This window comes from Mesoplodon densirostris, chromosome 1 (genome assembly GCF_025265405.1).
Source record: "Mesoplodon densirostris isolate mMesDen1 chromosome 1, mMesDen1 primary haplotype, whole genome shotgun sequence".
NCBI classification, from domain to species: Eukaryota; Metazoa; Chordata; class Mammalia; order Artiodactyla; family Ziphiidae; genus Mesoplodon; species Mesoplodon densirostris.
The window spans coordinates 220,016,922-220,040,579 of NC_082661.1; the positions used below are offsets into that span (position 1 = coordinate 220,016,922).

Consider the following 23,658-nt stretch of genomic DNA (forward strand, 5'->3'; position numbering starts at 1 on the left):
GTTATATACTTAGTAATAATAATTGATTAAGAGTAACATATATTTTATGCACTCTGCAGCATTTGTGGGCTTTTTTTCACCACTTAGCAAAGATTTTCAAATATTCATTTATACAGATACACCTGTACATATATATGATACATGTATGTACATATATGTACGTATATATGCAAACAGTGGTGATAAAGATAGATGTCCTTGGGCAGAATGGTATTTGATCAGTGTGTGCTGGGCTGTCTGCTTTGGCAGAATGCCTCATTAATCCTTTTTAATAAGGCAATTTAAGCCTCCCACATATACATGTGATTACAGTTAAACTGTTGAGAGGAAAGATTTGTAAACTTTAATCCTGACACATTTTAAATCTTCTGAATGCCTTAAATCTTATTCTTTAGGAAGAAATTTATTTTTCCTCTCATTTGGTGGTTTGGCCAAATAGGAAGTTTTCATTGTGACCTTCAGTCAACTTTATGCCAGAGAATGATCTGTACCCTTCCTTGCAATATTTCAAAATAACAGTGTTTTTATCTCTTATTTGTTTTGTCCTCCACTGTCTTCACTTGTGTTTTATAATGTGCTGTGGATTGAATGCTACTTTTGAAAACTTGTTTCTGGACTAGCCTTAGCATATCGTCCTTGGTTTTCCTTGTATGCAAAGGAGAGTGATTCCAACATTTAAACTGGGATTTGTATAATTCAAGGTTTTTTGTATTTTTAAGGCTTTTTCATTGTGGCTTTCAATTCTAGTCGCCACACATTTCTACTTCTGTCATTCTGTAACCAAGGAAACGCCCTACTTTCAGCATGGCACAGTGCAAGTATACCTTTTAAAAAACTATTACAGGTTGAATATTCTGTGTATTCTGAAATAATATGCTAAAGAATATCAGCGGGGCCTCCCTGGTGGCGCAGTGGTTAAGAGTCCGCCTGCCGATGCAGGGGATACGGGTTCGTGCCCTGGTCTGGGAGGATCCCATATGCCGCGGAGCGGCTGGGCCCGTGAGCCATGGCCGCTGGGCCTGCGCATCCGGAGTCTGTGCTCCGCAACGGGAGAGGCCACAACAGTGAGAGGCCCGCATACCGCAAAAAAGAAAAAAAAAAAAAAAAAGAAAAAAAAAGAATATCAGCGATCCTAGTGATAGAAAAAAGCCAAATTTTTACACATTAAAATTGTCTGAAAGAGGGCTTCCCTGGTGGCGCAGTGGTTGAGAGTCCGCCTGCCGATGCAGGGGACACAAGTTCGTGCCCCGGTCCGGGAAGATCCCACATGCCGCGGAGCGGCTGGGCCCGTGAGCCATGGCCGCTGGGCCTGTGCGCCCGGAGCCTGTGCTCCGCAACGGGAGAGGCCACAACAGTGAGAGGCCCGCGTACTGAAAAAAAAAAAAAAAAAAAAAATTGTCTGAAAGAACAAGTCTTAAGTATGAAAACAGTCTTTCCAAATAAAAAACAGTTTCTTCCAAATAAAAAACTTGAAATGCCATTGCTGTAGATATGTGCATATACAGCTTAGGGAAACTGAAGACTAAAATAAAATCCAACTAGAAAATAAAATTTAAATTAAAAAATTTATGTGTAGCAAATGTATTTCTGAGGTCAGTTGATCAGCATTTATCTTAAGCAGTATCAAATATACCCAAAATATTTAAGAAGGCCAATTTAGGTTAAAACACAAAGATGAATGAGGTATATTGGGGGAGACAGATATGGACGCAAATATAAAATCTTCAACGAAGTAAGTTGTATAATGAAAGAATATTTAAGATATTAGTGGTGCAAACAATATCGATTTGATAGGCTCAGAGTTTGCTATGAAGATAATTTTTAAAAATATAATTGGTAGGGCTTCCCTGGTGGCGCAGTGGTTGAGAGTCCGCCTGCCGATGCAGGGGACACGGGTTCGTGCCCCGATTCCGGAAGATCCCACATGCCGCGGAGCGGCTGGGCCCACGAGCCATGGCCGCGGAGCCTGTGTGTCCGGAGCCTGTGCTCCGCAACGGGAGAGGCCACAGCAGTGAGAGGCCCGCGTACAGCAAAAAAAAAAAAAAAAAAAAAAAAAATATATATATATATATATATATAATTGGTACGTAAATTCTGTCTCTAAAATTCCTTAGTTTGTTAGTTATCTATCAGAAAACTTGAAAGTTATTTGTTTCTTTCAACTTTTATTGTGAAAACTTAAAAATCTATTCAGGGGCTTCCCTGGTGGTGCAGTGGTTAGGGATCCGCCTGCCAATGCAAGGGACACGGGTTCGAGCCCTGGTCCGGGAAGATCCCACATGCTGCGGAGCAACTAAACCCGTGTGCCACAACTACTGAGCCGGCGCTCTAGAGCCCACGACCCACAACTACTGAGCCTACGTGCCACAACTACTGAAGCCCGCATGCCTAGAACCCGTGCTCTGCAGCAAGAGAAGCTACCGCAATGAAAAGCCCGCGCACCACAACGAAGAGTGGGTCCCGCTCACCACAACTAGAGAAAGCCTGCTCACAGCAAGGAAGACCCAACGCAGCCAAAAAATAAATAAATTAATTAATTTATTTTAAAAAAAAAACAAAAAAACAGGGGCTTCCCTGGTGGCGCAGTGGTTGAGAGTCCGCCTGCCGATGCAGGGGACATGGGTTCGTGCCCCAGTCTGGGAAGATCCCACATGCCGCGGAGTGGCTGGGCCCATGAGCCATGGCCACTGAGCTTGCACGTCCGGAGCCTGCACTCCACAACGGGAGAGGCCACAACAGTGAGAGGCCCGTGTACTGCAAAAAAAACAAAACAAAACAAAAAAACAACCTATTCAGATGTAGAGAGATTGTAGTATAATGAACCACCATGTACCCATCACCCAAGAAAGCTTCAAATTAATGAAAACCTGAAACGCTTTTTAAAAACATGACTTTCAAGTTCAGAAAGTTACAAATTAATTAACTGCCCTAGAAAAATAACATCTATACAAATATGAATCCAAATGTACATACTTGTGATATACTTTAAAATTTACTAATACCTGTTTTTAGTATCTTTGTATTCAAACTCCATTAGTGAATGTGTTTTAACTTTAACAGTTATGTGTGTTTTATTTTAAACAGTGTGCAATATTTTATAGTATTGCCTTTTAAATGTGAGCATAATATCTAGAATAACAGTAGAATGATATTACTTACCTTCAGAGCTGAGAATCAGTTTGTTTAGTTGCTGCCAGACATTGTGAAAAGTGACATCATATCAAATAGAAATTAAATAAAGCTTTTGTGTATTTAAGCTGCACTGTCAGATACTCCCTTTTGAAACTCAAATCTTCAGAGGTGTGTTATCTAAATCATGCACTTTTTTGGTTTTTTATAATTCTTTACATTAAATTGCTTATACCAGAATTCCTATTTCATCTCAAATTTTGCTTATTTTGTTCACATCATTCTTTAGATGCTATTAAGCTACAGCTGGTTGAAGCAGGCCTGGTAGAATGTCTACTAGAGATTGTTCAGCAGAAAGTCGATAGTGACAAAGAGGAGGATATTGCTGAGCTCAAAACCGCTTCAGATCTAATGGTTTTATTACTTCTTGGAGGTGAGTTGTAATTTATACCAACGAAAGAACATGACTGTCAGATATTTAAAAATTTATCATCTCTTTTATAAATACTATATTAGGCATTTTCTCATTTTCCTGTCACATTTAATCCTGTTGATGTGATGATTTTGAAACCTTAAATACATCATGAAGAGAACTAGAGATAATGAACCTGGAAAAGAGGAGCCTTTACTGTCTTCCAGTATTTAAAGAGCTGTCATATAGAAGAGACAGCTGTGGCACCAAAGGACTAAAAGCGAGATGGCTACTTGGGACTTAGACTAGAAAAATTCTAAGCCCTTTTGTCCGGTCTCTGCTAAAGGGTTATTAGACAGAGTCATTACTGGGACTTCCCTGGTGGCGCAGTGGTTAAGAATCCGCCTGCCAATGCAGGGGACACGGGTTCGAGCCCTGGCCCGGGAAGATCCCACATGCCGCGGAGCAACTAAGCCCGCGAGCCACAACTACTGAGCCTGCACTCTGCAGCCTGTGAGCCACAACTACCGAGCCCACGTGCCACAACTACTGAAGCCTGGGGGCCTAGAGCCCGTGCTCCGCAACAAGAAGGCACCGCAATGAGAAGCCCGCGCACTGCAACAAAGAGTAGTCCCCACTCACCACAACTAGAGAAAGCCCGCACGCAGCAACGAAGACCCAACGCAGCCCAAAATAAATAAATAAATAAAGTCATAAATTTATTTAAGAAATAGAGTCATTACTTTTCCCTTGTGAATTATAGATTGTAAAGTATCAATATGTGATTTCCCAATTGGGTATTCAGTTAAGAATAGGGATCTGTTACTTCTAAGTATTTTCCTCTTACCTGTTGCATTTACCTCTAGATGAATCCATGCAGAAATTATTTGAAGGAGGAAAAGGTAATGTGTTTCAAAGGGTACTGTCTTGGATTCCATCAAATAACCACCAACTACAGCTTGCTGGAGCATTGGCAATTGCAAATTTTGCCAGAAATGGTAAGCATATGAGTTCATCCTTATTAAATCAGACCTTCTGTATTTTTTAATTTTGCTTTGCCATAACGTATACTAAACCTAAAACAGTTCAGAAGCATGTGCAGTATCTGTGTGTAATACTACCTTAATTTTTCAGAAATCTGAAATACTAATATTGACTTTCCCAACAAATTACATATTTTATGCAATTCAACTAAGTTCTAATAGTTTAAAGGTCATGAACAGTGATTATGCAGTCTTTCTTTTGAGTACTGTGTACTTCAGAGATGAATAAACTTGAGTCCCATTCTAATAAACTTCTGATCTGGGAGGATATACTCTTTTGCCTGGTGATTTTATTTTGGATTTAATAATCTGAGTATTCATTATTGTGCCTCATTTATAGTGTTATGCCTATAAAATCTAAGCATGGGTAATCCTCTGGTTTAGGATAGAATATTTACTTAAATAATATTTCAGAGGCACCAGACCTCCATGTATATTTCTGAAGTCTGACACTTCTGCTATTCCCTCTAGAAACTTATACTGTGTCTAGGAAATATGAGTTATTTTTGTTTTTAATTTGATTTTAATTGAGTATTAACTGTTGTTATAGCATGTTATAATAGATGACTTATTCCACTTTTCCTTCCTTCTTTTTTGGGGACCATCATTAACTCCTTAATGATGAAATTAAGACTGGCAAAATATTGATAATTATTGAAGCTAAATGGGGGGTAAATAGTAGTTCATTATAATATTCTCTCTGCTTTATAAATGTTTCAGAAATTCTGTCTTTAAAGTATAATTTAAATATCAGCCATGATGACAAAATGTAGAGTACTGTCACTGTTACGTTCGCAGAACGCTGGCATACTTCACTATAAATGGAAACTGTTGGAGGACATTTTAAGTATGTGGTTTCTACTTACTCATCTTCTGATATATTATCAGGAACTCAGCTAGAGAATTTTTTGGCCAGTTTTTTAAATTTTGGCCAGTTTTTAAATTTTTAACTATTTTAAGAATCTTATAATCAGACTTCTCAGTCAGTAAACAAACAAAAAAATCTGTAAATCTGATGTAAGAAGGAGATGGAATTCATTTTATTTTCCTATAGATCCATTTTCCCTAATGTAGATAATGGGCAGGCATCAGTTTTACAAGACATTTATAGATATTTGTAAAGAGGGAAAAAATGTTTTTGTTGTTATTTAGATGGAAATTGTATCCATATGGTAGACAATGGAATTGTAGAAAAACTTATGGATTTACTGGACAGACATGTAGAAGATGGAAACGTAACTGTGCAGCACGCGGCACTAAGTGCCCTCAGAAACCTAGCCATTCCAGGTAAGACTTAAGAATGGGAGCCAATGAGATTTATTCTAAAAGTCATCTATGAGATGGGGTGCTTTGAGACAGTTGTATCAGTAGCCTTTTTATTAGCTCAAATGCTTTTATCTCGTTCTCAGTGCAGTCCAATATTTTAATCTATTATTTAAATGAAATTCGTGGTTTGTCATAGAAACTGCTCTGAAACAACATCAAAGCCAAGGTCAATAGCTCAAAAAGCAATAGTGCCTACTGTACAGCACAGGGAACTCTACTCAATATTCTGTACTGACCTATATGGGAAAAGAATCTAAAAGAGAGTAGATATATGTATATGTACAACTGATTCATTTTTCTGTAAGCAGAAACTAACACAACATTGTAAATCAACTATACTCCAATAAAAATTAATTTAAAAAAAAAAGAATGGGAGCCAACTGTGTAAGAGATAAAGATCTCTCGTTTGGGGAAGATATTTATGATTTGTGGACCTGCCCTGACCAAGAAAAGAAAAATAGTCTTCAGATTGCTTACATTTTTCTTTCTTACTAATAAATGGAGATAATATGTTAAAGAAGTTTTCTGAGACTATACAAGCATAATCTTCCTTTTTCAGATTATTCAAATATTCTATTACTTTTTGTGAACTCCTAGATTTTCATCATATTGTATAGTTAAGATTTTTTAAGCATCTTCAGCTGAGGTAAGATAATGGTATCAATTAACAGAATCCCTTAAAGAATGACTTTTAAGAATTTTTTTTCCCTACGAGCAGACGCACAGTTTTTTAAAATAGCCTTAATGTGCCTTTTTGGATTACAAGGCTTTTGAAATCACATTATCATGGGAACTAATACAGGATATAGTTGAAACTATCCTTTTATTTTACTTTCTAAAGGTAAATTAGCTAAAATAGTATAACTATATGAAAATGCAATCTATATAAAATCAATTTGGCTCATGTAGCAGATTAATATTGTTTATTAATGTCTATAATATCTATATTAACAGTTGGGTCAAGGACAGAGGTAAAAAGAAACATTTATTAAAGTTGAGGAATTGTGCTTTTCATAAATAAGAAGTCAACATTGTCAGATTTCCTTTACAAATTATTAGTTTATGATTAGATTTTAAAAGCAAGTAAGTGTGATTTTGTATGTTGTGTTCCTATAGACAAATAGGATACTTATCCCCTAGCCCTCCCATTCCCAGTCCCATTCTTAAAATTAACATAAAAGTAACAATGTTGTTTTTAAGTAGAAAAATATAACATGGGACCTTAAGATAATAAGACACTCAAAAAATGTATATTGAATTGAATGATTATCATCAAAAATGCTAACATCATTTTAACCAGTCTTTTTTTTTCTCTCTCTAGTTATAAATAAAGCAAAGATGTTATCAGCTGGTGTCACAGAGGCAGTTTTGAAATTTCTTAAATCTGAAATGCCCCCAGTTCAGTTCAAACTCCTGGGAACATTAAGAATGTTAATAGATGCACAAGGTAAGAGAAATGCTTTCTCAAGGTGCATTTTTGGTATAATAGTCTTAATGTGCCCCTAGTGGAAAAAGGACCTGTTTTTAGCTTTCAGAATTATGTAATCATAAAGATAAATAGCAAATAAAAGGCAAAAAGAGATTGGTTTTGGAACCCCATTCATTTATTTCCATCCTTGTTATAATTGACTTTAAATGGAAATTATATTGCATTTCTCTTTAGTAGTACATATAATCTGATTTTAGGTTGATTTATTAGTGGTTCTTGAGGGGTTTTTATGTTTTGGCATTTTCTATACCCTTTCTTACCTTGTAAAATTATCAAGTTTCAATACAGTGACAATCAAAATTTTTTTAAATTTGTTTTGCAAACAGGGAGATCATTTTTCTGTTTACAGAAACAATAATGAAAACCAATCCTTGGAATGAGTTATATTTATTTACTTATTTCTAAATTCTAAACCTTCTCTATATTGATTCCTTAGAGTACTGCTAAAAATTCTTCGGCACAGTTTTCCAGAGTACTAACAGACTGCCAGACTGAACCAAAAGAGTATAAAGTTGTTTATTTTGTTTTTCTATAAAAGTCCACAACTGAATAGAAAATCTCAATAGTCCATCAGATACGGAATATTTGCAGTTCTTGCTTTAATAAAATTGTTGTGTTCTGTTTTTAGACCTGTAATTTTCCTTCACACTCTTACATCTTTACCAATTATTTCAGTTGATTGCCTATCAGGGATTCATTCCTTTGTGGTTTGCCTTCTTTCCTATAGCAGAAGCTGCTGAACAACTGGGAAAGAATGTTAAATTAGTGGAGCGTTTGGTGGAATGGTGTGAAGCCAAAGATCACGCTGGTGTGATGGGGGAGTCAAACAGACTGCTCTCTGCCCTTATACGACACAGTAAATCAAAAGTAAGTCCCGGAGGAAACCGTTCGTTTATTTATGAAACAGATTAAAAGAAGATGGCGAGAGAAAAAGCTTAAAAGTAAAGGTATTCCTTGACTTGTGTAAATCTCCTTCATATAAATAACTGACTTCACCATAGTAACTATTCCAGCTGGTTGGCCACAGGAATGTTCCTCCCCATCAGATGCTACCTCTTGGCATCTTTCCCTGCAGCAAAAGCAGCTGTTAACTTGGACCTTCCTACTACCTGTCTCACCTGTAGCAGCCTAAAATCCCATCCATTTTCACTGACACCAGTACAGGTCTTTTTTGCAAGAGGCATCTATTAACATTCCACTGGACATACTTTGGATAATGCTGCTCTGGAGTAAGTTTTTAAAATAATTAAACACTAGGTACCAATTTGTTACATTCCTGTATATCCTTAACCAACTGTTGTGAATCACAGCTGTGTCCTTATGTTATTCTTAAACTTTGAATATTCTACTCCTTTTAAAGTGCTTTGAATATTCTACTCCTTTTAAAGTCACCCTGAATTCTGCCTTAGAGTCTAGTCCTCCAAAAGTTGGCACTGATTCATGGGGTTTCATGCTGGCTTAGGCCTTTCAGCCATATATGGTGTATCCTTGTGCTTATGCCAATAGGTAAAATTACATCTTCCCTCTAAAGAGTGCCCTAGGCTAGGACTGCTAACCAACTAGCTGGACCTTCTGACTGCAAAAATCAAAAACAGAGAAAGAAAAATAGTTTGCCTCTACAATAGGAATATAAAAATTCCCTCTTATCAAAGTAGGCACTTTTCTTTAACCTGTAAAACATTCTTCATCAGTATCAAGCTAAAAACTTGTTTAAACAAATGTACTTAGTCATTTGCTTATTCATCCAACATTTACTTAAACCTATACTGAGAGCTTTGATGATACAATATTAAAAACGAAAATTTTTGGTAGGTGATTCAGTAGCTACACCAGCCTACAATCTTATAAATTGATTATCTCAAATTCAAGCCTATCTCAAACCATTCCATTGTAACAACATTGTTATACAATTTTCAACAGAGTCTTTAACTGGATTTATCTCAACAGTTAAGAGCAAACTGACCATAAATGCTAAATATGTGAGACTGTTAACATAGATAATTTGCCTTAGTTATATATGTACCAAAACTTAGCACTCCATAAGAAAACTCCTTGAAAAATAGGATTATGAAATAAAATATTGTTTCAAACTTCATAAAGCATTACAAAATATTTCCAAAATTCTTAAAGACTCTCCAGAGACATCTAAGGTTTAGAAGGATTACCCAGAGAAAACGTCTCATTATGTATATCTGCAGTTTACTTATAAATGAAATGGTTTCAGAGAGGTTAAAATAATCTCTGGATTAATTTTAGAAGTGTATTGGTTAAAATTATTTTTAATTCTCCAGATGAACCTTCTTGCTCTATGGAGTGGTGCTAATATTCTTTTTTTTTTTAATCTTGAAGTTAAAAATATAACTTTAAAATACATTCATAGAGCCCCTTCAAATCACATTAAATGATTGCCTCTGCTTGGCATTATGATGAATTCAGTGTGTATGCTTTTCCATAGACCACAAATGGTTAAAAACAAGACCTAGTAGTCAAACTGCCTGGATTGAACCTTGGCTTTTTACCATTTAATCACTGTATGATTTGGGGCAAATTCCATAACTTAATCTAAGCTTCAATTTCTTCATCTATAAACTGGAGATAGTATCTAGCTAGTGGGATTTTCTGTGAGGATAAAAATGAGCTACTATCTGTAAGTTACCCAGTGTATAAGTGTTGTCCAGTGTATAGGTGTTTCTCCATACAGGGTAGCTGTCAATAGTAATAATCCTTTTGTCATATGACACAAGTACAATGCTTCATTTATCTTTTATCCCCCATTCTATCGGGCAAAGTGATTCTGTAGAGTAGCTACTCAGTAAGCATTTATTGAAGTAGGAGGAGAGAGGGCAGGCACTTTAAAGGACAGTACTCAGATATTTGTTCCAGAAAAGTGAGATGGAAAAGAAGCTACGCTTTGATTTAAGGGGTCAGGGTGGGGGGTGGTAATTTTTGGTATTTCTGATGTGCAAATTTTCTTCATTCATTCATTCTTTTCCCTTCTTTCTACTACAGTGGGCTTTTGAGGGTGAATCACAAAAGAGAGGATGAAATGACAGTCCAGAACCTTCCTAGGTGACTGCATATGTATCTTGTGAATCTCTTTTGATCTTTTTTACTCAACAAGCTCCTTTGTGATATTTATAAAATTCTTTACTAATTTTAAGAGTTCTATATCAGTTTCAAATAAACTGCCTCTGAGTAAGCAGTATAAAGCAGTATATAGTCATCCTCATCCCTTGATATCTGAGGGAGATTGGGCACCCTCTCAGATATCAAAATCTGTGAATGCTCAAGTCCCTTATATAAAAATGGCATAGTATTTCCATCTAACCTACACACATCCCCCTTATACTTTAAATCATCTCTAAATAACTTATAATACCTAATACAGTGTAAATGCTAGTAGATAGTTGTAAATACAGTGTAAATACTAAAGTTGCCAGCGCACAGCAAATTCAAGTTCTGCTTTTTGAAACTTTATGAAATTTTTTTCCCCAAATATTTTCAATACATGGTTGAATCCATGGATGCAGAACCTGAAGATACGGAGGGCTGACTGTATTGGGAGGCTTTCTTTTCATTAGAAAAGGCTTTAAAAGATAGTTTCTCACTTTCTAAAAAAGTTGATGTGAAAAGACATTAAATGCTAGAACACAACTGCTGTAAAAACTCAGAACTTAGACTCTATTGATTTAGAATGTTTGCTCACTAAACAAGTTTGGACTCAAAGCAAAGATACTGTCTATAAATAGTTTTCTTAAAAATTTACATAAGGTAGAAGCATAAAGGAAACCCTTTTTCCAATATTTTAGCAAATTAACTTGAAAATATTTCTAATTACAGTTTTGTACCATTGAAGCAAACTTGGACAGGCTACTTAAAATATTCAGTGCTTACTTCAACTTACTAAAAATAGTGAAAAGTAGTAAAATTACTTTTTAAATACTTTATAATTGAGGCTTTCTACTAAATCATATTTAATCCAACAAAACCCTAAGTGAGATGAAGACAAAAATGAGTACTAGAAATAAATGTACCCATTTCTTTCTGTCTAGCCTTTGCTGTATACTTTTATGTGTGCTCTTCATGTAATAACTTTATAACAAAAACCTATGAGATATACACTTACATTGTCTCAGTGTTATAGGTGAAGTCTCTGAGATGCAGAGAGAGTCAGTAGTTTGCTCCAAGTCAGTGGGATTTATTGGGTCTGGAGCCCACTGCCCCTCTGCCGCTGGAAAAGACAGAGCTGTAGGCACCATGAGAAATGAGGGAGACAGAGTTTTGATTTAAGTTCTGCTCAAGTCCTTTTGTATGTGATCTAGTTTTGTTAGATCCAACAAAGGTTTTAAAAGGCTGCATACATACATGTATACATGCACACATACATATGTAAAAAGCTTCACCTGATGCATCTGAGAAAACTACCTGGTGTTATAAGAAAAATTGGAAAGGAAGAACTTTGTACATTATTATTATTCCAAGATTTATTCTCTTTTGTTGATCTCGTGGTAAGTCTTCATTTGGGGCAATGGCACTTTTATTTCTTTGACTTTGTTAGCTTCTGGGACTCTCTGTTCCTTGATATGAACTGTAGTGGTCTTTTTCGCTTAGGTAATTTAAGTTGTCATCTTTTGATGAATTTATTTAAAGCTAAAAGCTTTTTCCTTCTCTTCTGTGAAGAAAAAGAAATTATGGTTAAATGTAATGATTCATAGGGACACTTGTCAGAAAACCACTCAACAGTGAATTGACTGATGGTAACGCAGTTTTTTTATGTTTAAAAGTAAAGTTTATAATTCTGTGATATTAATTTATTGTAGGATGTAATTAAAACCATTGTACAAAGTGGTGGCATCAAACATCTAGTTACCATGGCAACTAGTGAACATGTAATAATGCAGAATGAAGCCCTTGTTGCTTTGGCACTAATAGCAGCTTTAGAATTGGGTAAGTACCCCAGTGACAAACTTATTTTCTCCTATTTTTATCTTGGATGAAAGGAATCACAGGAGTGGAATAGAAGTCAGACAGAACCTTGACTAGAAGCATTTTGCCAGTGTGTTTCTGTACCCGTCCAGATCTGAGTATAGGGAAAATCATATTCTATAGATTGTCACCATAGCTGTCCTTTTTGGTTGTTCTTTTGGTAACATTTTTAGGGTAATGCTTTAAGGTTAGTTTGACTCTTAAATGATACCTCAAAGTCTAGGCACTTAGGGAATACAGAAAACATTTTCAGCAGACCTCATGGAGAAGTGAAACAATACTTAAAATACAACAACAAGCTTAGGGTTTGCTACTCTTCCAGACATCCAGACCTTCTCTTCCATCTCTACTACTGATTCTTTCTTACTAACCTCCTCCTTTCTATCACCGTGGTTTCTTTTGCTTTACAGCATTGTATTCATTCTAAATTCTCACCTTTTATGTCACTCTTCTGTGTATTTACATTCAGAATTCCCCCAAAGCAGAGTCTAAATGATTCAGGTAGTTTCTCTCTAGCAGTAGCATTCCAGTTACTCAGAATTCTTCAGGAGAAGCTAGCTCATAGGCATCTAGTTTATGGGTAGCAACTTTGTCTACGGAACCAAACTTTGATACATAGCTGGGGACAATCAAAGTCACATGGCCTGTGGTAAGGCCTGAGGTTGCCTTACATAAAGGAGGACTATAGACTTAGTAGGCATGTCCTGTTTGGTTCAAAGCCAGTCGGGTAAATACTGTTAACTGATCACCTCAGTTCCCAGTGATGATTTTTGCCCATAATTCTCACACTGGGGCAAGTGGACCCACCAACCCTTAACCCAGGAAGGAGAAGCCAAAAGATAAACATGGTATATCTCCTTCAGTGTCAGATTTACTCAGATTTCAGGTATGAGAGATTTGAATTTTTGTCCTCTTAAGGGGACAATTAAAACAATTTATAATTTTTTTAAAAATCAGGTTTAAGTAGGACGTAAAATTTTCTTGAATTCTAAAGATAGAAAACATCCAGAAAATATATGTGGCTTTGGTCACTAACTTAGGTTAAAGATGCTGTGATTTCCTCCATGGTTTGGGTAGATTATGTGAGTCTGTCCAGAGGTCCAGACACCTTTAAGAGGGGAAGCTATGAAGAAGAGGTAAGAGTTGGTGAGGACATTGAATACCAAACGGGGTTCATGGCTTGATTTTTAAAAATGGCTTAAAGTGATAAAGCAATTTCAGAATATCCTTGACTTCCTATTCTGGGGTGAATCTGGTCTTGTGCCCTTCATAACTAGTATCTTCTAAATAGGCTTTAATTTTGTCTGCTTCCTGATAGCTGAGCATTTGCCTGAGTCTGTTTACCTTACCACAGAACTATATAAAATGACAAAACATAATCATATTTGTTGTTGGTTGTTGTCACCTAGTGTTTCCTAGGCTCCTTGAGCCTAACATTTAAAAATGAGGTCATACTACCTTTTTAATATAAAATACACTTTGAAAACCGTATGTTTCCAAACTTGTATCCTTACAGGCTTTTAGATATTATTAAGGAATTACTATAAACTTTTTGTATGATAATAGTATTAAAGCAACATTGTAAGAGTCCTTATCCTTTTTTTTTTTTTTTTGATAATTGTAGATTCACAAGCAGGCGTAGGAAATAATACAGAAAGATCCCTTGTACACTTTGCCCAGTTTTGCCCAGTGGTGACATTTTGCAAAACGAGTGTAACATCTCAACCACTGATACAATGTACCTATCTTATTCATACTTCCCCAGTTTTACTTGTACTTACTTGTGTGTATGTTATATTCCGTTTATCACCTGTGTAGGTGTATCTGAGCAGTTCTAATACCACAAGGATTCTCCATGTATAACCACATTCACCTACTTCCTACACTGCTCCTAATCCCTGGAAACCACTAATCTTCCCTTCATTTCTAGAACTTTTTTCATTTCAAAAATATATAAATGGAATCATATAGTATGTGACCTTATGGAATCGGCTTCTTTTGCTCAGCAGAAATTCCTAAAGAGTCATTGATTTGTGTGTCAATAGTTCATTCCTTCTCATTCCTGAATAGTATTTTGTGATGTGTATGTACCACAGCTTGTTTAACCATTCACGTATTGAAGGACATCTGGGCTCATTCCACTTTGGGATTTTTAAAAATAAAGCTACAATGAACATTCATGTATAGGATTTTATGTAAACATAAATTTTCACTTTTCTAGATAAATGCCTACAAGTTACTAGATAACTCCTGGGTTGTATGGTAACTTCATGATTGATATTTAGAGAAACTGACAGGCTGTTTTTCAGAGTGGCTATACCATTTTACATTCCCGCCAGCACTGCATAAGTGATCTAATTCGCTTTGTACCCTCACCAACGTTTAGCAGTGTCCCTGTTTTTTTCTTTTATTTTAGTTAATCTGATATATAGATATATAGTGATATCTCATGTAGTTTTAATTTCCATTTTTCTAATAACTACTGATGATGAACATCTTTATGTGCTTATTTGCCATCTGTATTTATTCCTTGGTGAAATGCCTATTTAGATCTTTGCCCATTTTCTAAATTGTTTTTAACTATTGAGTTTTGAGGATTATTTATATTCTGAAAGTCCTGTAGTTTTACATTTAACTCTGTGATTCTTTTTGTATTAATATCTGTATAAGATGTGAGGTTTAGGTCAGGGTTTCTTTTTTCTTTTTTGCCTATGGATGTAATTGCTCCAGCACCATTTATTGAAAAGGCTGTCTTTCCTCAACTGAATTGATTTTGTACATTTGTCAAAAATCAGTTGCGCCTATGTGTGTGGGTCTGCTTCTAGGGTATTCTTTCAGTTCCTCTGACCTATGTGTCTGTCTCTCCACCAACACCACAGTGTCTTGATAACTGTAGCTATACAGTGACCTTCATATCAGGTAGAGGAATTCCTCCCACTTTATTCTTCTTTATCAAGATTGTTTACCTCTTCTAGGGCCTGTGGCTTTCCATATAAATTTTAGTATAAGCTTATCTATTTCCTATGGAGAATCCTCTTGGGATTTTGATAGGAATTGCAGAGTCCGATTCTCTTAAAGATACGTGCTGAAATACCTGTGGAGGAAATTATGTGATTATAGGATTTGCTCCAAAATAATTTGGGATGGGTTAGAATAAGTGGATAAGACTAGAGATAGAGGATACACAGTTGGCCATGATCATTTTTGAAGATGGTGATAGTACATAGTGTATCATACTATCTTTTCTGCTTTTGTATATGTTTAACAGTTTTCATAATAAAGGTTTTTAATTGCCTCATATTTAAAGGAATGTTTTAATATTGAATTTTAAGCCTAAACTCCTGAAATATCTACTGAAGTTTAGATCTAAATACCCTTTTAACAAGGTCTAAATTTAATATTGTATATCTATGTCATTATTATTTATGAGTCCCTTTTGAAAGGTTTTGCATTATCAGTTTCTAGAAAGGGAAGTAGTATTTAGCCAGATTGTACCAGGTTCATACCCAGTGAATATAACTGATACTTCGTTTCATGTTCCAGGCCCTGCTGAGAAAGATCTAGAAAGTGCTAAACTTGTACAGATTTTACACACACTGCTAGCAGATGAGAGAAGTGCTCCTGAAATCAAATATAATTCCATGGTCCTGATCTGTGCTCTCATGGGATCTGGTATGTATTTCCTCTGTCATTTGATATTCATCAACATATGGTTGATATTAAATATAAAATAATAGTAAATGGTGGCTTTGGGTTTTAAAAGCATTAGAAATTAGTTTATGGAAGATACAGGATTACTTTTACACTGCAAATACTCCCAAAAGATTCTTAATAATGAAAAGTGTTATATAGCAAATATAGGCAAAAGTCAATGTTTAAAAATTAATACCTTTAAGTTTCATTAACCCTAAAGTATTTTATATAAAGAACAAATTCTGATTTTGTATACCATGATATTAGCTAAGGAGTTTGTTCAAGAAATCATTGGCATATCTTGTTATACATTTCATGGACCACTTGAAAAGAACATGTATCCTGCTGTTATCGAGTGGTGAGTTCTATAAATGTCAATTAGATCCTTTTGTTTGGTAATGGTGTTTCTGTATTCTTGCTGATTTTCTACTCGGTCTGTCAATTATTGAGAGGGGTGTTGAAGTCTCCAGCTATTATTGTTGATTTGTCTGTATCTCCCTTCAGTTCTATCAGGTTTTGCTTCATATATTTTGCAGCTCAGTTGGCAGGTGCATACACCCTTCCTAGTGGATTTACCTTTCTATCGTTATGTAATGTTCCTCTCTGTCTCTGGTAGTTTTCTTTGCTCTGAAGTCTACTTTATCTGATATTAATATAGCTACTCCTACTTTCTTTTGAATAACATTCACGTGATCTTTTTCTACCCTTTCAGATTCAATCTGCGGGATCTTGTATTTGAAGTGTAGGCAGCATATTGTTGGGTCATGTTTTTTAATCCACTCTGTCATCCCCCCACCTTTTTTTAATGCTTAAAGATTGCATAATTTCATCCGCAAAGTTGGTTATCATTATTATTACTACCATTTGTTAGACGAGGAAGCCAAGACTGTGAAGGAAGTAAGCAGGGACATTGCAGTGGTGCTGGGTGAGGAGTGGTGAACATAAATTGTCCTGTCTGGTTAGTGACAGGCACTTTGAGGGTGATGGTAACAACCAAAATGATGGGCAGTAGAGGGGGTGGGTGTCGGGAAAGCACCTCTGATAGTGAGCCTTGATGGGCAGAGTTGGGTTTCTAGGTGGACTTTTTTGTGCACACACCAAGGGTGGATATGTCTCCTGAGGCAGGCTCACCTTATCCAAGTACAAAACCAGAATGGTAGTTTACTTATTATATATAATGAGAAGTATGCCTGCCACTGATCTCAGAACACCCCAAGTGCACATGTCTGGCTCATTGACTCCTTCAGGGCAGGCAGGCATCAAGAGTTGCTTGATGAGCTTTGATCAGAACAAGGAGAATTAAATGAATGGACTGTGTAATGGCATCAGGTCAAAGTGGTTTGATGCATCTGTCTCTGCAGTTGCATCAGCTTTGCTAAAGGAACTGGAAGCATGGAATCCCTTGGCTTGAGGCTCCATCTTTTTGGATGTTGCTGGTATGGCTCTGTCTGCATTACCCACAGTAGTGTTTTCTGTTCTATGCTGCTGTACTGACGAATGCCCCAGTAACCTCTGCTTTGCTTGCATTCTTTGAGGTAATTGTTGATACTTTCCACAAGTCCTGCTTGGGCAACCCCTCAAATGTTAAAATTCTCCTTTATAAAGAGTGCATCCATTCTCAGTTTGACCAATAAATAAATGGTCAAAACACTCTTGTGTTAAGTCTTTAGTTAAGGAAGTATTTCCTTTGGTTATTTTCTGAATTTTTTCAAGGCCAGTATTTTTAGTGATGCACTGTTAGAGAAAAATAGAAATATTTGGGTAACTGGTAAGATTTTTTTTTTTTTTTACTGTAATATGATACCCAAGTTGGAGAGCAGTGGGAAACAAAAAAAGTTTGTGTGTTGTTTAATCAGTAAGCAAAAATCATTTACTATTTCTTTGGGTTTTTTATTATTATTGCAGTTTTTAATATTTATTCCATTTATTTAAATTAATTTTAAAAAGTTCACCCATTTCTCCCAACCCCAATCCCTGCCACCACCAATCTATTCTCTGTATCTATGAACTTGGTTTTTAGATTCCACACATAAGAGAGATCATATGGTATTTGTCTTTCTCTGTGTTATTTCACTTAGAATAATGCCCTCAAGGTCCAGTCGTATTGTCACAAATGACAAGGTTTCATTCTTTTTATGGCTGAATAATATTCCATTATATACACACACCATAATTTCTTTACTCATTCACGTATCCATAGACATGTAAGTTGCTGCCGTATCTTGGCTTTTCTAAGTAATGCTGCAATGAACATGGGGTGCATATGTCTTTTCAAATTAGTGATATTTCCTCTGTATACATTTAGAACCACATTAGTGTTATAATTTTTGTTCTCAACCATCAAACATAATCCAGAAAACTCTTGAGAAAAGGAAAGCCTATTGTACTTATCTGTATGTATTTGCTATATCTGTTCTTTCTGATGTTCCAAAATTCCTTTTTTTCCCTTTCTGTTTAGAGAACTTCCTTTAGCCATTCTTTTAGGTTAGGTCTGTTTGTGACAAATTCTCATTTACTTTATTATTCCTTATTTATTCATTTTCATTGAGAATATCTTGATTTCTTCTTCATTTCTGAAAAATATTTTCTCTGTGCATAGAATTCTGGGTTGACAGTTCTTTTCTTTCAAAACATGGAAAATGTTGTGCCACTTTCTTCTGGCCTCCATAGTTTCTTATGAGAAACCCACTACCTCACTGTTTGTTTTTTCCCTTGTAGGTAAGGTGTCATTTCTGTCTCAAGACTTTTTTCTCTTAGTTTTCAAAAGTTTGAATATGATGTGTCTTGGCAAAGATTTCTTTAGGATTATCTTGTTTAGGGCTTGCTCAGCTTCTTGAATCTGTAGGCTTATGTCTTTTGCTAAATTTGGGAAGTTTTTAACCATGTTCCTTCAGGTACTTTTTCAGTCCCACCTTATTTCTCTTCTCCTTCAAGGCCTCTAATGACATAAATGTGAGCTCTTCAGTTATATCCCCACAGGTCCCTGAGGTTTTGTTCTTTTTTTTTTTTCCAGTTTATTATCTCTCTGTTGTTCAGATGGGGTAATTTGTATTGCTTTAAGTTCACTGATTATTTCTTCTGTCTTCTCCATTCTATTGTTGAGCCTATCAAGCTTTTTGTTGCAGGTACTATAGTTTTGAGTTCTAAAATTCCTATTCTCTTCTTTATATCTTCTGTTTCCTTGCTGTGATCTCATTTGTTTCAAGCATGTTCATAATTGTTCAGGCATTTTCTTAATGTAAAATGTACATATAATTTGCCATTTGAACCATTTTTAAGTGTACAGTTCAGTGGATTAAGTACATTCATATCACTGTGCAACCATTCCCCACCATTCATCTCCAGACCTTTTTCTTCTTTCCAAACTGAAACTCTATACTCTTTAAACAGTAACTCCCTAATCACCCATCTCCCCAGCTTTTGGCAACCATCTTTTTATTTTCTCTCTTTATGAAATTGACTACTCTTGGTACCCCATGTAAGTGGAATCATACAATATTTTTCCTTTTGTGTCTGGCTTATTTCCCTTAACATAATGTCTTCAAGGCTCATCTATGTTGTAGCATGTGTCAGAATTCCATTCCTTCTTAAGGCTGAATAATGTTCCATTGTTTGTATATATTACATTTTCTTTATCCATTCATCCATCATCAGTGGACATTTGGGTTATTTTCACCTTTTGGCTATTGTGAATGATGCCACTATGACCATGAATGCACAAATATCTGTTTGAGTTCCTGCTTTCAGTTATTTTGCTTATATACACAGAAGTGGAATTGCTAGATAATACAGTAATTCTATGTTTAATTTTTTGAGGAACCACTGTACTGTTTTCCACAGTGTCTGCACCATTTTACATTTCCACCAGAGGTGCACATGGGTTCCAGTTTCTACATCCTCGCTAATATTTGTTATTTGTTTTGATAATAGCCATCCTAATGGTTGTCAGGTGGTATCTTATGGTAGTTTTGATTTGCATTCCCCTGATGATTAGTGATGTTGGGGATCTTTTCATTTGCTTATTGGCCATTTGTATATCTTATCTTCTTTGGTGATATGTTTATTCAAGTCCTTTGCCCATTTTTTATTTGGGTTGTTTTTTGTTGTTGACTAGGAAAAGTTCTCTGTATGTTCTGTGTATTAAATGCTTATTGGATATATGATTTGCACGTATTTTCTCCTATCCCAAGAGTTGCCTTTTCACTGTTGTGTCCTTAGATACACAGAAGTTTTTAATTTTGATAAAGTCCAGTTTATCTGTTTCTCCTTTTGTTGCCTGTGCTTTTCATGCATATCCAAAAGATCATTACTAAACTCAATGTCATGAAGTCTTCCCCCTATGTTTTCTTTCAGAATCTTACAGTTTTAGCTCTTATGTTCAGGTCTTTTGATCTATTTTGAGTTAACTTTCGTATGTGATGTAAGGTAAGGGCCCAACCTTATTTTACTCCTGTGGATATTACCAGCACCATTTGTTGAAAAGACTGTCCTTTTGTCATTGAATGGGCTTGACACCCATGTCGAAAATTATTTGACCATATATGTGAGGGCTTATTTCTATTCTATTCTGTTAATCTCTCTGTCTTTATATCAGCACCAGACTGTTTTGATTATTGTAGCTTTGTAGTAAGTTTTGAGATTAGGAAGTGTAAGACCTCCAACTTTATTCTTTTTCAAGATTGTTTTAGATATCTGGAGTCCCTTGAGATTCCATCTGAATTTTAAAATGGATTTTTCTGTTTCTGCTAAAAACGTTGGTTCTGGTTTCATTTTTTTATTTTTTTAGCCTTTCCACTATGTTTATTTTTATTTTATTTTATTACATTGTAATGAAACTGATTATTTTTTATTATTAGTTTTACCATTATATTCTATTACTGAATGTTTTATTTATTTAAAAAAATTTTATTTTATATGGGAGTATAGTTGATTAACAATGTTGTGTTAGTTTCAGGTGTACAGCAGTGTGATTCAGTTATACATGTACATGTATCTATTCTTTTTCAAATTTTTTTCCCATTTAGGTTATTACAGGGTATTGAGCAGAGTTCCCTGTGCTGCACACTAGGTCCTTGTTGGTTATCTATTTTATATATAGTTGTGTGTATATGTCGATCCCAAACTCCCAATCTGTCCCACCCCCCCTCCACCCCTGGTAACCAAAAGTTAATTCTCTAAGTCTGTGAGTCTGTTTCCGTTTTGTAAATAAGTTCATTTGTATCTTTTTTTCTTTAGATTCTGCATATAAGCGATATCATATGATATTTGTCTTTCTCTGTCTGATTTCACTTAGTATGATAATCTCCAGTCCATCCATATTGCTGCAAATGGCATTATTTCATTCTTCTTATAAGAATGGCTGAGTAATATTCCACCATATATATGTACCACATCTTCTTTATCCGTTCATCTGTCAGTGGACATTTAGGTTGTGCTACGTCGTGGCTATTGTAAACAGCACTGTGGTGGACATCGGGGTGTGTGTATCCTTTTGGACCATGTTTTTCTCCAGATATATGCCCAGGACTGGGATTACTGGATCATATGGTAGCTCTATGTTTAGTTTAAGGAACCTCCATACTGTTCTCCATGCTGGCTATACAAATTTACATTCCCACCAACAGTGTAGGAGGGTTCCCTTGTTCCACACCCTCTCCAGCATTTATTGTTGTAGACTTTTTGATGATGGCCATTCTGACTGGTGTGACGTGCAATCTCATTGCAGTTTTGATTTGCATTTCTCTAATAATTAGCAATGTTGAGCATCTTTTCATGTGCCACTTGGTCATCTGTATATCTTCTTTGGAGAAGTGTCTATTTAGGTCTTCTGCCCATTTTTTGATTGGGTTTTTTTTTTTTTTTGATATTGAACCACATGAGCTCTTCGTAAATTTTGGAGACTAATCCTTTGTCAGTCACATTGTTTGCAAATATTTTCTCCCATTCTGTGGGTTGTCTTTTTGCTTTGTTTATGGCTTCCTTTGCTGTGCAAAAGCTTTTGAGTTTAATTAGGTCCAATTTGTTTATTTTTGTTTTTATTTCCATTACTCTAGGATATGGGTTGAAAAAGATATTGCTGTGATTTATGTCAAAGAGTGTTCTGCCTATGTTTTCCTCTAAGAGTTTTATAGTATCCAGGCTTACATTTAGGTCTTTAATCCATTTTGAATTTATTTTTGTGTATGGTGTTAAAGGATGTTCTAATTTCATTTTTTTACATGTAGCTGTCCAGTTTTCTCAGCACCATTTATTGAAGAGACTGTCTTTTCTCCATTGTATAGTGTTGCCTCCTTTGTCATAGATTAATTGACCATACATGTGTGGGTTTATTTCTGGGCTTTCTATCCTGTTCCATTGATCTATATTTCTGTTTTTGTGCCAGTACCATACTGTTTTTATGACTGTAGCTTTGTGGTATAGTCTGAAGTCAGGGAGCCTGATTCCTCCAGCTCCATTTTTACTTCTCAAGATTGCTTTGGCTATTTGGGGTTTTTTGTGTCTCCATACAGATTTTTAGATTTTTTGTTCTAGTTCTGTGAAAAATGCCATTGGTAATTTGATAGGGATTGCATTGAATTTGTAGACCGCCTTGGGTAGTATCAGCATTTTGACAATATTGATTCTTCCAATCCAAGAACACTGTACAGTGTATCTGTCCATCTGTTTGTGTCATCTTCGATTTATTTCATCAGCATCTTATAGTTTTCAGAGTACAGGTCTTTTGCCTTCTTAGGTAAGTTTATTCCTATTATTTTATTTTTGATGAGATGGTAAATGGGACTGTTTCTTCCATTTCTCTTTCTGATCTTTTGTTGTTAATGTATAGAGATGCAACAGATTTCTGTGTATTAATTTTGTATCCTGCAGCTTTACCGAATTCACTGATGAGCTCCTTGTCTTGTTCCTGATCTTAGAGGAAATGCTTTCAGCTTTTCACCGTTAAGTATGATATTAGCTGTAGGTTTGTCATATATGGCCTTTATTATGCCCACTTTGTAGAGAGTTTTTATCATAAAAGGGTGTTGAATTTTGTCAGAAGCTTTTTCTGCATCTATTGAGATGATCATATGGTTTTTATTCTTCTACTTTTTGATATGGTGTATCACAGTGAGTGATTTGCATATATTGAAGAATCCTTGCATCCCTGGGATAAATCCCACTTGATCATGGTGTGTGATCCTTTTCATGTATCGTTGGATTTGGTTTGCTAGTGTTTTGTTGACGATTTTTGCATCTCTGTAATGATGTTGCCCTATAACTTTCTTTTTTTGTGGTATCTTTGTTTGGTTTTGGTATCAGGGTGATAGTGGCCTCTAGAATGAGTTTGGGATTGTTCCTTCCTCTGTGATTTTATTGGAATAGTTTCAGAAGGATAAGTGTTAAATCTTCTCTAAACATTTGATAGAATTTGCCTGTGAAGCCATGTGGTCCGGGACTTTTGTTTTTTGGGAGTTTTTTAATCATAGCTTCCATTTCAGTACTTGTAATTGGTCTGTTCATATTTTCTGTTTATTCCTGGTTCAGTCTTGGGAGATTGCACCTTTCTAAGAATTTGTTCATTTCTTTTGGGTTGTCCATTT

The 23,658-nt window shown here is 35.7% G+C and overlaps 1 protein-coding gene across 4 annotated transcripts in view; it reads left to right on the forward strand.

The window, feature by feature from the left end:
* Positions 1-23,658, forward strand: part of RAP1GDS1 (Rap1 GTPase-GDP dissociation stimulator 1) — a 155,828-nt gene that overhangs the window by 129,565 nt on the left and 2,605 nt on the right. For 3 of the 4 annotated variants that reach the window (XM_060115259.1, XM_060115276.1, XM_060115270.1), the window contains 7 exons: positions 3,419-3,562; positions 4,408-4,539; positions 5,737-5,871; positions 7,232-7,357; positions 8,127-8,266; positions 12,220-12,346; positions 15,929-16,057. In XM_060115259.1, coding sequence (XP_059971242.1) covers positions 3,419-3,562; positions 4,408-4,539; positions 5,737-5,871; positions 7,232-7,357; positions 8,127-8,266; positions 12,220-12,346; positions 15,929-16,057 — 933 coding nt within the window. The remainder of the gene's footprint in view (positions 1-3,418; positions 3,563-4,407; positions 4,540-5,736; positions 5,872-7,231; positions 7,358-8,126; positions 8,267-12,219; positions 12,347-15,928; positions 16,058-23,658) is intronic. The other variant, XM_060115266.1, reaches the window with a different exon arrangement.